This window comes from Dasypus novemcinctus, chromosome 12 (assembly GCF_030445035.2).
Source record: "Dasypus novemcinctus isolate mDasNov1 chromosome 12, mDasNov1.1.hap2, whole genome shotgun sequence".
In the NCBI taxonomy this organism is placed as follows: Eukaryota; Metazoa; Chordata; class Mammalia; order Cingulata; family Dasypodidae; genus Dasypus; species Dasypus novemcinctus.
Window position 1 is genome coordinate 52,367,595 of NC_080684.1, and position 14,154 is coordinate 52,381,748.

At 40.4% G+C, this 14,154-nt stretch overlaps 1 protein-coding gene across 1 annotated transcript in view; it reads left to right on the forward strand.

Moving 5' to 3' along the window:
* The first annotated feature begins 236 nt into the window (after positions 1 to 236).
* Positions 237 to 14,154, forward strand: part of KCNMB4 (potassium calcium-activated channel subfamily M regulatory beta subunit 4) — a 79,788-nt gene continuing 65,870 nt past the window's right edge. Inside the window, exon 1 of the mRNA XM_058308419.1 lies at positions 237 to 617. Coding sequence (XP_058164402.1) covers positions 282 to 617 — 336 coding nt within the window. The 5' untranslated portion in view covers positions 237 to 281. The remainder of the gene's footprint in view (positions 618 to 14,154) is intronic.

The window sequence follows — 14,154 nt, forward strand, 5'->3', positions numbered from 1 at the left end:
GGCGCGCCTTGCGCCCTGGGGTGCCGGAGACACTGAAGCGGCGGCTGCACCGAGAACCTCCCGGGCCCGGGCGGGTGCGGACGGGAGGGTCGGGGGCAGCAGCCGCCGCCGCCGGGGGCGTCGCCGCCTCGGCCCCTTTGTTCTCGCGCGTTCCCCCTCGCCGCCCACTCCCCGGCTGCCGCGCGACGGCGGTGGGGCTCCTCCCGCCCGAGGCAGGCGGGCTCCGCGCCGGGGGCGGGAGGGGGCGGGGGGAGCGCGCCAGCCGCCGCGAGTGGGGGGCGATGGCGAAGCTCCGGGTGGCTTACGAGTACACGGAAGCCGAGGACAAGAGCATCCGGCTCGGCTTGTTTCTCATCATCTCCGGCGTCGTGTCGCTCTTCATCTTCGGCTTCTGCTGGCTCAGTCCCGCGCTGCAGGATCTGCAAGCCACGGCCGCCAACTGCACGGTGCTGTCGGTGCAGCAGATTGGCGAGGTGTTCGAGTGCACCTTCACCTGTGGCGCCGACTGCAGGGGCACCTCTCAGTACCCCTGTGTCCAGGTTTACGTGAACAACTCCGAGTCCAACTCTAGGGCGCTGCTGCACAGCGACGAGCACCAGCTGTTGACGAACCCCAAGGTAAGGAAGCCCCGCGCGCCCAGGGCCCCTAAGGAAGGATGCGGGAGGATTTTCCTGCCTTACCTCTGAGGGTTAGGGGGCGACATCAGTGTTAGACCCCGCGTAGAGTGGGTTTGGGGTGAACTCGCCTTCTGGGAGGAGGCAAGCATCGGAGGTTGTTCTCAAATCAGAAGTAAATACATGGGGGGAGCCCTGGAGCTCCAGTCCTCCCGCCTGGGTTTGTGCGCGAGGAACTGTGCTGCCCAGAGATCTTCTTTACACATCTGTCCTGCTGGGTCTCAGATTTTGAGTCCACGGCTCAGCCCAGGTCCATAGCATGGGGTTTGATGAAATGCATGGAGCCGAAAGTTAACTTTTCCTTTGATTAAAGTGGGCACCGGGGATCCACCCACTCCAACGCGCGGTCGATGTCTGAGCTCCATCTGACCGCCTGAAAACTAGAATGAAATAAATGACCTTCTTCAGGAAGTTAGGGAGATTTTAAGTCCTTCGAAAGACGTTAGAGGGTCTTTGCCTTTTAGCTTTAGACTGATGTTTTTAACTTGGGATCCAAAGATGAACTTTAAAAGAGGGTCGACAGACGCCCTGGAATGAAATGCGAAATTCCGTGTAGGTCCATTTTTTTGTGAACGGTAAACAAAAAAAACAAAAAACAAACAAATAAAAAAAAAACTGAAAATAGAAAACCCGTGGTGGAATAAACCGATATTCCTTCCCTGACAACTTTTTTTCAGTTTCGCAAGCCGAGAGTGAGAGACAGGGAGACAGAAAGAGAAGAGAAAAGAGAAGAGAGCGAAGGAGCTAGCTCAAACAAACCTGGTTAGGACTTGCGGGATGGAGGTCAGACAGAGACTTGGAAAACTGTTCCCAGTAGAGGGGGGAAAAAAAAAACTTTTGAAAAGCAATGTTCTCAGTCTGTGAACTAATTTGGCTTTGGGCTTTGTAGTGCTCTGCGTTCCACAAGAAGGTTTTAGTTTTTCTTCTCTTGGTCTTTCTTAACGGTTGCTGAACCGTCCTATAAGTTTTTTCCTAAGAATTGCTCACCTTTTCCCTAACTCCTTGGGAGTACTGTGCTTGAAGATCAAGCAGGAAAGCCTTCCAGAAGGGAAGGAAAGTTGTGTACACAGGAAAATTTCCTATTGAATGTGACAAGCTATATTTATTTGTAACAATCAGAAAGAAAAAAAATTCTATATTAATTTTTAAAAGGTTTTTAGAATAAGCCTCCCATGACCCTATAGTAAAACACATGCTCTTATCTCCTAAACAATACATTATTGAATTTGGTAAATAAACAGGAATTCTTTTAAACATAACTCCTCTCAAAATAATGTTCCAGCCAACAAATGACTATTTCATTTACTTTAAAAACTAGAGGTAATATACAAGCAGTGAATATAGGAATGTGAATTCAGAAATACAGAATTTAAATCTTGGAATTTAATGAGGGTGGAGTGTAATGTTCAAGCCCTTGAGGAAGCAATAATGGCTCAAAGACAAATGTAAATTCATGTTCTTAGTGCTCAAGAATTTAAAAAAGAAATCTGTGGGTTTTAGAAACACCCTTTTTTCTTCTTCTTCTTCAGAATTAAACCAATAATATCAGAGAAAGGTGCCAAGCAGTAGTAATGATTTTACTGTAGTTTATCATTTAGGAGGTGATGTTAAAGTTGGTGAAACATTGCTTATTATTTTAAGATAGTTGTTCAGACATTGATAAATTATATACATGTATACCAGTAAACTACTACTATCTAATCATGACATTGAGAAAATAAAATTTTCTGCAAAAAATTTTACTTCACAATACTTCACAATTTCCAGGCAATTTTAAAGACTCTTACAGGAAAAGTACATTGGAATCATTAGGATGTAGAATTTTAAGTCACTTGGGTATAAACACAATGCTTTATGTAATGCTAAAATTTTTCTCTTTTTTTCCTTTTGCAAATAGTCTCTTTTTTTTATCCCAGTACCAATTCAGATCCTGGCAACAGTTGTTTTGAAGAAGTACCTGAACAAAATAGCATTTTATGTGGTAAAGTGTTCAGGAAATAACAGATTGAGAAGAAAGGTATATTTATGTTATAAAACGATGAAAACATCACAGCCAGTTTACTCAAGGTTTCCTCAGCCGAACCAATATATATCTCTTCATCCAAATTATCATTGCATTGTAGCATTTATAGAAATGTTTTGTAGCAGTCACCTTTCTACTTTTGGTCAGTAAGTGCTCAATTTGGAAATTCTTGTAGGCTATTACTGATGGAAAAATTCAGCATAACCAAAGTACGGTGCAAGTACATAAGCAGTGTTTCAGCAGTGCCATTACATTACAGTTAGACAATACCCATTGCCTGTTCCTGTTGCATCTTGCATTGTGTAGATCTTTTCTTTTCCTGCCCTTACCTGGTTATTCAAGGCCTATTTAGGTTTCCAGCCATTCCCTTTTAGAGTATCCGGATTCCCTAAGGTGCCATGGTTTCCTGCCATCTTCACCTTTTCTTTGTCACCACCAGAAACCACTTAGGAAACCACTTCTTACAAAAATAGAACATGGATTTCCTTCTCCCCTTGAGTGTATGGCCTTAATTACAGCAAAGTAAGGCAGGAAAGTGGCAAAATTACTACAAAGAACATATAACTGTTTAAGTCATAGATTAGTAAAGAAGGTACTGTGAATAAATTTGATCTTTGACTAATAGTTTCTTTAATATATCCTTCAGTCCTATTCAATTTATTTATTTGTGTTTTGAATTATGTCTAAAGCAATCACGTTATCAGTCACATAATGTCGTATTCAAGTCAACTAATTGTCCACAAGGAAATGATCTGCTCTGTGGCTTGACTGTAGCAAACTCTTAAATTTCTGCTCAGCTTCCTCCTGCTACTAATCCCATCACTGCATTATCTCTTTGTGACTCACACTTGTGTGTGCCAAAAGCCAAGAGCAGTGGTTCTCAACTGTGGCTGCACATTAGAGACACCTGAGGAGCTTTTAAAAATTCTTACTCCTGGGTCCAGCCTTTAGAGCAGGGATTCTTAACCTTTTTTGTTCCAGGGACTCCTTTGCCAGTCAAGTGAAAACCACAGATGCCTTACTAAGTCCACAGTATACTGTGTATTATTTATTAAATATATCACACTCGTACTGACACGTTCCCACAAGAATGTTTTTTTTCTTTTTCAATTCAAACTATCGGACCCCTTCTTAAGTACCCCTGCTTTAGAGATTCTGATTCCGCTTTGGTGTTAAAAGGGACCTAATCATCAGTATTTTGTAGAAGTTCTGCCAGTGATTCTAATGTGTAGACAGGGTGAAATCCACTGGTTTGAGAATTTACTCAACTATTGTGCAAGAAAAGCAAGAAAATCAGAACCAAAAAGAATTCATTGTGATTAATATTTGTGTTTTTAGGTTAAAAGATATTATTGATGCTACTGAATATATAGGGACTTGGTATGAAAGAGGCACTCAAGGAATTCTGAAGGCAAGGTAGAGAAACGTTTAAAACTAGTGTGGGAATAATAATTTAAAATGGGATAATTTAAATTAAATGAACTTAGTTCCAGACATTAGCTTTTGTGTCAATATGTACATTGGATGACAAAAAATGAATTTGAAAAACTACCCTCCTGTGTATGGGATAAGGGAGAATGTGTGATTAGAAGACTATGTGTTTTGTTTTGTTTTGTTTGTCCATCTTTTATTTATTTATTTATTTATTTTTTAAAGATACTTAAATTATACATATGTCACATAAAAAATATAGGGGATACCCCCATGCTGACTATGTGTTTTATTTTTAATTTTTTTCTACTTTTGATATTAAAAACCTAGAAACATAGGACAAAGGTCTGTTTCTAAGATACCAGTACTACAAAAGTGAGAGAAACGCATTGGAGCGAAGGAAAACAGGTGGAACTCAAGGACAATTTAGGCTTTAGCTATAGCCACTGAAGCTGGATGTACCCAACTACAGCGCATCACGGCTCACAGTCACCTAGCTGGTACCTTCACATCCGACTGCTTCTAAACTTTATTGTGCCCACCTCCCCCACTGATTGTCTGTGTAGACAGTGTGGCCTCTTGTGAGTCATCCCTTTAATACAAGCCTTCTTTAGTTTTACAAGATTTGGACTTGTTATAGTTACTTTCCAAAACTCTATCCATCCTAGAAATAAATATTCAGTGTGATCTACGTGGTGGTCTAGGGAGGTATGTGCTGTCAGAATTAAGTAATAAAAGGCCAAGCTGAATTGGGACAAATTCTCTCCAATCTTTATGTCTCCATGAAAAAAGTGGCTATCTTGATGGTTTTTCTTCTGGTAATATAGTAAATAAATTTTGGTGTTGTGTGGGTTATCAAAAAATCTTTACGGGAAGCGGACTTGGCCCAATGGATAGGGTGTCCACCTACCACATGGAAAGTCCAAGGTTCAAACCTCGGGCCTCCTTGACCCGTGTGGAGCTGGCCCGTGCACAGTGCTAATGCATGCAAGGAGTGCCCTGCCACACAGGGGTGTCGCCTGCGGAGGGGAGCCCCATGAGCAAGGAGTGTGCCCCATAAGGAGAGCCGCCCAGCACGAAAGAAAGTGCAGCCTGCCCAGGAATGGTGCCGCACAATTGGAGATCTGACATAACAAGATGATGCAACAAAAGGAAACACAGATTCCCGGTGCTGCTGGTAAGGATAGAAATTGTCACAGAGGAACGCACAGCAAATGGACACAGAGAGCAGACAACTGGGGGAAGCGGGGGAAGGGGAGAGAAATAAATAAAAAATAAATCTTAAAAAAAAAAAATCTTTACAACTTCCACAACAGCTTCCACAACAGCTTCTGACACCAACTGCAGATACAGCAGTTAACTCACTCCAGTTCAATTCTGACTCTAACCACCGAGAGTTAGGCCAGATTCCACAGGGGAAGGGCAATCCTCTACAAGATTGCCCTTTATTTCAAGCACCATTCACAAATTTGGGGGCCAAGGCAACCCCACCCTTCTGACCAACTGTTTCCCACTACCCACTTGGGTTGATAACTTGCTGGAACAGCTCACAGAAATCACTGAAAGTACGAGACAGTTATAATTTTATTATAGGAAAAGGGTACAAATAAGAAGATACTAAAAGAAAAGACAAGGTAAAGTCTGGGAGGGTCTCAAATGCAAACTTCCATGTCCTCCATCAGAACGCATCACCCTCTCGGCACAGCAGCCATGTGTTTGCTCAATCGTGAAAGCTACGCTGGGTTTCTGGTGTCTTGACTTTAGGTGGGGTCTTATTACATAGGCATGATGGATGGAATCAGTGCCCACACGGCTGGGCTCAATCTGCCACCCTCCCTCCCTCCCAGAAGTCAGGGAGGTGCTGATATGTCAGGGCTCAAAGCCCCAGCCCCCTGCTCATTACCTGGTTGGTCTTTCTGATGTGGCCAGCTCCGTCCTAAAGCTGCAGCTGTGGCTGGCCCCTCCTTGCCGTCTTGATATCATTTGAACTATCAGGTATGATCCAGGACCCACCATGAAGAACAAAAGACACTCCTGTCACAGGAAATTCCAAAGATTCTGAGGTGGCTTCTTCAGGAATTGAGGAAAAAGACCAGTCAAGTTTTTCCTCATACAGCAGGTGTGTACCCAAAATTCAGTATAACAAATAATTCAATATCTATTATGATTAAAGAACCGGGCAAGACACTGCAGGACATATAAAACTGAGTTCTTTCATTTAACAAATATATGCATAAATATATATATATATATATATATTTTTTTTTTTTTTTTTTGAGGTACAGGAGCCAGGGATTGAACCTGGGACCTCGTGTGTGGGAAGCTGGCGCTCAACCACTGAGCTGTATTGACTCCCCTGAGTTGGTTTTTTTGTTTGTTTGCTTGTTGTTTGTGTTTTTTGTTTGTTTGTTTGTGTTTAGGAGGCACTGGGGACAGAACCCAGACCCTCGCATGAGGGAAGCAGGCTCTCAACCACTTGAGCCACATCCACTCCCCCACTTAACAAATAGTAAGTGCCTACTCTGTGCTATGCATGCTTCCAGGTTCTGAAACTAAAATAGAGATCAAAACAAAGTCTGTGCCTTTATAGAGCTTACATTTTGGTGGCAGGTGACAGATGAGAACAAATTTATAATGTAAAGTCATTTTGTAATATGTACTATAAAGAAAATTCAAGAGGGTAGGGGTATAGACAGTGATGGAAGGAACAGCGGGCTGCTCTTTTAGATAGGATGGTCAAGAAGGCATCTCTGATGAAGTGGCATTTGGGCATGGTCCCAAAGAATGTGAGGGAGTGAGCAGAAGCCTGAAGGACGTGCGGAATGAATGCATCGTGTGCCCATCTGGAGAAAGAGTGTTCTACAGGCAGAGGGAACAGCGCATGGAAAGGCCCTGAGGAAGTGGATACCAGGCTTGTGAAGAAGAGCAAGGACAGTGAGAGATGCAGAAGGCAAGAATGGAAGCAAGGAGCCCAGTGGAACACAAAAGAGATGATGCAGTTCAGACCAGCGGGTGGCAGTGCTAAAGAAACAAAAGGAGAAGGAGTTGGTTTCCAGGAGTGTGAGGAAAATCAAGGGTTCCATTTTAGATATACCTAACAGACCAATAAATGGAAATGAATCCATAAATCTCTGACCTCAAGATTTTAATCTAGCTAAAGAGATAAGAACACAGCTATCAAGCCAGACAAAATAGTAAGTTCTATAAGGAGGTACAAACAATATGATATGACTGTCCAGAGGGGAAAGTTTAGGGGGAAAGCTTCATGGGGAAAAAAAATATTCGCTGTGAAACTTTAATAATAAATAACATTTTCATCTTGTTGAGACTGTCAGGGAAGGGAAAATGCAAAGAGCAGCTGTGGAGCTGGGCAGTTTGAGGTGTGTTGGGGGATCAGGCTGGAGCACAGGGCAGGGCACTTGGAGAGACAGGCCTTGGGAGTAAGGCAGAGAGAAGCTGGGACCATGGAGTAGAGGTCCTTGACGGCCAGCATGGTTTTGGTGGACAGTGGGAAGTGCTGATGGGCAGAATAATGCCCTGCCCCCAAAGGTGTCTGCCTGTGAATATGCTGTGGTACATGGCAAAAGGGACATAAGATTGGAGACGGAATTAAGTTTGCTCATCAGCTGACATTAAAATAGGGTGATTGTCCTGGATTATCTGGGACCCAATGTAAACCACAGGAGTCCTTAAATGTGGAAGAGGGAGGCAGAAAAGGAGATCCAAGTGAGGTGATTTGAGAAAGATTTAGCTGGCCATTGCTAACTTTGAATTTGGAAGGGGCCACAAACCAAGGAATGTGGGCAGTCCCTAGAAGCTGGAAAAAGGCAAGGAATCGGATTCTTCCCTAGAGCCCCCAGAAAGGAATGCAGTCCTGCTGACACCTTGATTTTAGCCCAGGGGGACCCATTTCAGACTTCTCACCTCCAGAACTGTAAGAAAATACACTTGTGTTGTTTTAAGCCATTACGATTTTGTTATTAGTAATAGGAAACTGTTATCAAAGCCATGGAAGTTTTTTGAGTAGAGGAATAATGTGATTGGAGTCAAAAGTACTGCTTAGAATATATTAATAGTCAACCTATTGTGTAGTTCTTTTAAAACAATCTAATCTGCAGGATGTTAGAATCTGCATGTCTCAAATTCTTTATCATGATCCATCACTAACCTTTATTTTTGTGTATCATTTATGAAGATTTCAATTCTTTGTAAGGTCTTCCAAAAAGTATATATCTAAAAACTAATCAGAAACCAAGTTTTGTTTTATGATCTACTGATTTCCTATTATAATTGTCAGGTTTAGAGAAAGAAATACATAGCCCTAAATGAACTTCTCTATCGGTCTTTTAATAAAAAGTTCTTAAATCATGAAATATAAATACCATGTCGGCATCAAAAGAGATTTGTGATGTTACAATATATTTTCATTACAGTTTGGTGGAAAATTCATTTGTCACAAACTTGAATGAAATTTATAAGGCTTTTTAGAAATTTTTTTACCTGTTTTGTTTATTTAAATGACTTCTGGCTCTTATTTATTGAAGGTAAAGTTTTACTTTGAGTTTTTAAAGATTTTTCAGTTTTTAGCAGAATTTAATTTTCAGTTGAGGTCCTAGATAAGCAGTACATTTGTGTTACAATTGCCTTAATTACAGTAAAATATTGAACAGAATGGGTTTTAATATTGTGTATGTTTCTAACCAGCCCTCATCTGCACCTTAGGTATTCTCTAGGACCCATATATCACTGTGTAAAACTTTGTGCTTTTTAGTTGTAGCTGTAGCCTCTCCTATTCTTTAAAAATAAGCTTTGTTATAAACTTTGAATCATTATGTTTACTAAATTATTTAAATTTATGATCATTTCTATAAGTGAACTAATTTAAATAAATTCATCGTATGCATTTGCTCTCTTGGGTAGCAGAATCCAGCAGATTGGTTACCCTAGAAGGTCACTGGACAAACTAAAGCACAAGTGCAGGAATATCAGACTTGCTTCTTCATTGATGCAGAAGACTAAGTGGATTTTGAAACCTTATCCAATGTCCAGTTTACTAGTTCTAATTTGACTATATCATAACAGCCTATATTGACACTACATCTTGTTGGAGAAAATTAAATCCTAGAAAGTCAAAGTTTAATCCATTTCTTTTTCTCGTTAATAAATGTATTTATATAATTGTATTAATCAGAGCTACTTTATTTTAAAATAGATCTAAAGAGTTGGAAAACACAAAAACAGCATCATCTGGAGACTTGTTAGAAATGTAAATTTTCAGACCTCATCCTAGACTTTCTGAATCAGAAACTCCACCCCGCTTTCTATTTTAACAGTTGTGACTTGGAGCTTGAGAATTTGCGTTCCCAACAAGTTCCCAGGAGATACTGATGCTGATGGTCCACTGGCCACACTTTGAGAACTATTGTTTCAGTGAAAATTTGCAGAAAACAGAAGAGAGTTGTTTAAATGTGAAGTAAATATTGATGTCCTAGAACAAAATGGTCCGTTTTCTCCATTTAATATTTGCACACAGCTGGTTTTATTTTTATTTTTTTAAATCCACTTTCTTAAACCAGTCTATAAAAGCAAGGGCCTTACTGTGACCTATGAACCATGCTTAAAAATAAATCTCAAATACAAGATTATTAGCAAGAAAATACTGGATTGAAACTAGTCTAAAACACTGCATCTATAAAATTCCACTAGGATGGAAACCAATGAAGAATGGAAATAAATAGGGATTCTAATGAATCTGTTATAAAGTTAGCTGATGTGGGATGATCTCAGAGGCCTCTACACCTTACTTTCCTCATCCGCTTGAAAGGGGTTGATTATAACTACCTCAAAGGGTCACTGTTAGGTGCCTGGGACAGTGCCTGGCAGCTAACACGCCTTCAAAAGTATAACTGTGGGAAACAGACTTTGGCCCAGTGGTTAGGGCGTCCGTCTACCACGTGGGAGGTCCGCGGTTCAAACCCCGGGCCTCCTTGACCCGTGTGGAGCTGGCCATGCGCAGTGCTGATGCGCGCAAGGAGTGCCGTGCCACGCAGGGGTGTCCCCCGCGTGGGGGAGCCCCACGCGCAAGGAGTGCACCCATAAGGAGAGCCACCCAGCGTGAAAAGAAAGAGCAGCCTGCCCAGGAATGGCGCCGCCAACACTTCCCGTGCCGCTGACGACAACAGAAGCGGACAAAGAAACAAGACGCAGCAAATAGACACCGAGAACAGACAACCAGGGGAGGGGGGGAAATTAAATAAATAAATAAATCTTAAAAAAAAAAAAAAAAAGTATAACTGTTACAAGGTAGCTTTGGAATCATGCCAACCTGGGCTCGAGTTCTGGGTTTACATTTATGTGCAACTTTGGGCAATTTTAAAATTTGTTATTTTTATTTGCTCCTCGTTTTCCTAATCTGCAAAAATGGGATTACCTGTTTATTTCACTAGGTGGATTAAATGCAATAGTGTCTATGGCAAAGTGCCTACCTTATAGGAAGTTCTTAATAAATAACGATCACTATCCTTGTGGCTATTACTGATATCAAAAAAAAAGAAACAATTTTCAGAAACTAAAACATACCTTACAAAAATTGAGGATAGCTGTGCGCTAATTAAATCAAGAGTAACAAAGCAGGTGAGCAATCAGATTTGTTTTGTAGGGAGATGGAATTTGCAAATAGTGGTTGCAGGGACTGATTGTCACAGGCCAGGTCATCCCCCAGGCAAGGACCCTATACTCAGTGTTTACTTAGGAGAAATGAAGTCTGGCTTCCAGGACATGAAAGACTATATGGTTGTTGAAAACTCAGGCTCTACTGGTTTAGCACAAGTGAAACACTTGTCCATTAATTATTTCTGTCAGCATTTAAGAATTAGGAGGAGAGGGCATGGTTGAGGTATCTTGCAAACAAATAGTAAATAATCAAGAATGCATCACTGTTTTGGAGTGATAGGAAGGGTAACAGAATTGATCAAAGATTAGCCAGAAAAGAGCTTCAGTGTTCCTGCTTCTCTAGGGAAAAACTAAGTAGAATTCCAAAGATAAGGAGAGTATCTGAGGCCACTGACACCAGTCTCGGGTTATTCTTACATGAATGAAAGTGTATAGGGATGAAGAAACTGATCTTCCAGACTTAGCACCCAGTTGCTAGAGTTGTAGGATCTTCTGCAAAATCTGTAATCAATGGCCAGTTCAAAAGAACCGTTAGGCGTTTCCTATAAATACGGAGGGTGCACAAAGCTCAGGCGAGCCCCTGCAGTTCCTTGGATAGACAAGAAACTGCACTGGCTGGGAGACAACAGAGGACAATCGCATGCTTCATTCTAGTAGAACAATTTCTGGTGGAAAGTGATGAACGGACAGTGTGAACAGAGGGTGATTGGTATTGCTAGAGGAAATAGGTTTCATGGAACTTTGATTAGTAAGGTCACCTGGAGACTGAGTTAGCAGTTGGAGTTAGATAGGATAAAGTGCCTGAAAAAAAGAACTTTTTAGGAGTAGTTTTTCCATAACTTGGTGAGCTGCCTTTTTCTGTTCTTTTATTTTTGTGAATTTGAAATAAAGTTGTTAATTAAAACATTTCCCTCCCCCAGATGGCTCCCTTGTCTGTGTGCTTTTTGTTTGCACTAGTTGTTTGCTCTTGTTGTTGTTGTTTTCTGCTCATCTTTTTTTTTTTTTTTTAGGAGGTGCTGGGAACTGAACCCATGGCCTCCTGTGTGGGAAGCAGGTGCTCAACTGCTTGAGCCACATCCATTCTCTACTCATTTGTTTTTGCTTGTTGTCTGCTTGTTGTTGTTGTTTTGCTTATTGCTCATTTTTTTTCTTGTCTGCTTGTTGTGTTTTTGTTTTTGTTTTTCCTCATTGTCTGCTCATTGTTTTTGCTCATTGTCTGCTTGGTGTTTGTTTGTCTTCTTTATGAGACATCGGGAACCAAACCCAGGATCTCCAATGTGGGAGGCAGGCACTCAGCTGCTTGAGCTGCATCTGTTCCCTAAAAAAAAAATTTTTTAAGTGTTGTAAACAAAAGGGAGCATGGTTTAGCTATTCGCATGGGCCTAACATGTGGCTTTGATGACAAGGATGCTGTACTTTTGCCATTCTTAATTGAGAGGTATACTGAGAGAGAGTGAAAATTAAAGTAACTGTTCCCAGGCTAGTTTTCTCTCTAGTAGGTTTCAGTACAAGGTTATTCTTTCATTACTCTTAGGGAATCACTGAAAAATCTTATAAAAGAGGGGGATAGCTATTAAGTTCTAATATGAATAATGATTGCTGTATTTATTGGGAGCTTACTAAGTACCAGTCACTGTTCTAAGCATTCTAATTGTGTTGTTTAATCTAACCCTCAGAATAACTGTACAATAGAGGTACTAGCGTTATCTCCATTTTACAGATGAATAAAATGAGAAAGTAAAGAATTAAGTAACTTTCCCAAGGTTACACAACTGGTAAGATATTTGAACTCAGGCAGCCTGACTCCAGAGTCCATAATGTTGGCAATTATGTAATAGTACACATGCACACGCACACACACTCAACACACATACACAGGGGTAGGATGCAGAACCAGAGGGCAGAAATGAAGAAGTTAATGGCAGATATACTATTTTGGCACTATATTAGACTACATCACCTGAAAACTCTCCTGTTACATTTACTTAGAAATACTGGATGACCTGTTACCATCATTCTTTTTCAATGTATAGCTAAGAGTACAAGAAAGAAAGGGAAATCCTCAGGTGCCAGTGCCAGAAAGGAAGCTAGAACTTAAAGCCAGAACAACACATGCATGATCTGACATTGTGGCTACAGGGTGGACCTGCTAACTTTGGGACTTTCCAGGATATAGACAGAGAAAGGCTTTGGGATTATTGAAGGTAGGTGTTGGAATTGAGATCTCTGTATAAAATCAAGTCCCTGATACTTATCCATATTAAAAGGATAAATTGAAATTAAATTAAAATATACCCACAAACTCTAGGATACAATAAGGGAGCCATTTGCTGAGTGGAAAATATAGATACAACAGCAAAAGCATGCTCTATTTTAAAAACCAGTAAATTGGACTTTATCAAAATTAAGAATTTCTGACATTTGAAAAATACTGTTAAAAGAATGAAAACATAAGTCACAGAATGAGTAAATAAAGGACTTGAATCCAGAATTTATAAAGAACTCTCAATACTCAACAAAGACAACTCAAAAAAAAAAAAAAAAAAAGGCAAAAGACTTGAACAGACACTTCAACCAAAAAGATGTGGGTGGAAAATAAGCACATAAAACAATACACAATATCATTAGCCATTATATAAGTGCATATTAAAAGCAAAATGAGATAATACTACATACTTATTAGAATGGCTAACATTTAAAAAATTGACAATATCAAGTGCTGACTAGGATGTAGAGCAATGGGGACTCTCATATATTGCTACTGGGAATACAAAATGGGCATGGCCACTGTGGGGAAAAGTTTGTCCATTTCTTGTAATTAGATATACATTTACTAAAACCACTCCTAGGTATTTCCCAAAAATAAAATAAAATTTAAAAAACATGTTGAAACAAACCTGTACATGTAGCTTAGAGAGACTTTATTTGTAATCACCAAAAACTGTACACAACCCAAATTTCTCTCATCAGGGGAATGAATCAACTGTGGTACATTCATACAGTGGAATACTGTTCTGCAGCAAAAGAACAAAACACAGACAATTCTCACATGCATTTTGCTAAGTAAAAGAAGCTAAACTCAAGAGGCTACATACTCTGTGATTCAATTTACATGATTTTCTTTCAAAGGCCAAACTCCAGAGGTAGGAACCAGATCGGTGGTTGTAGTAGGGGTTGTGGGATGGGATTGACTACCAAGGGCGTAAGGGAATTTCTGCATGTTGGAACTATTCTGTATTTTTTATTGTGGTGGTGTTTGTTTCACAGCTGTATCCGTTTGCCAAGATTTGTAGAACTATACTAAAAAGGGTTAATTTTATTATATATACATATAAATTAAATTACACATATAAT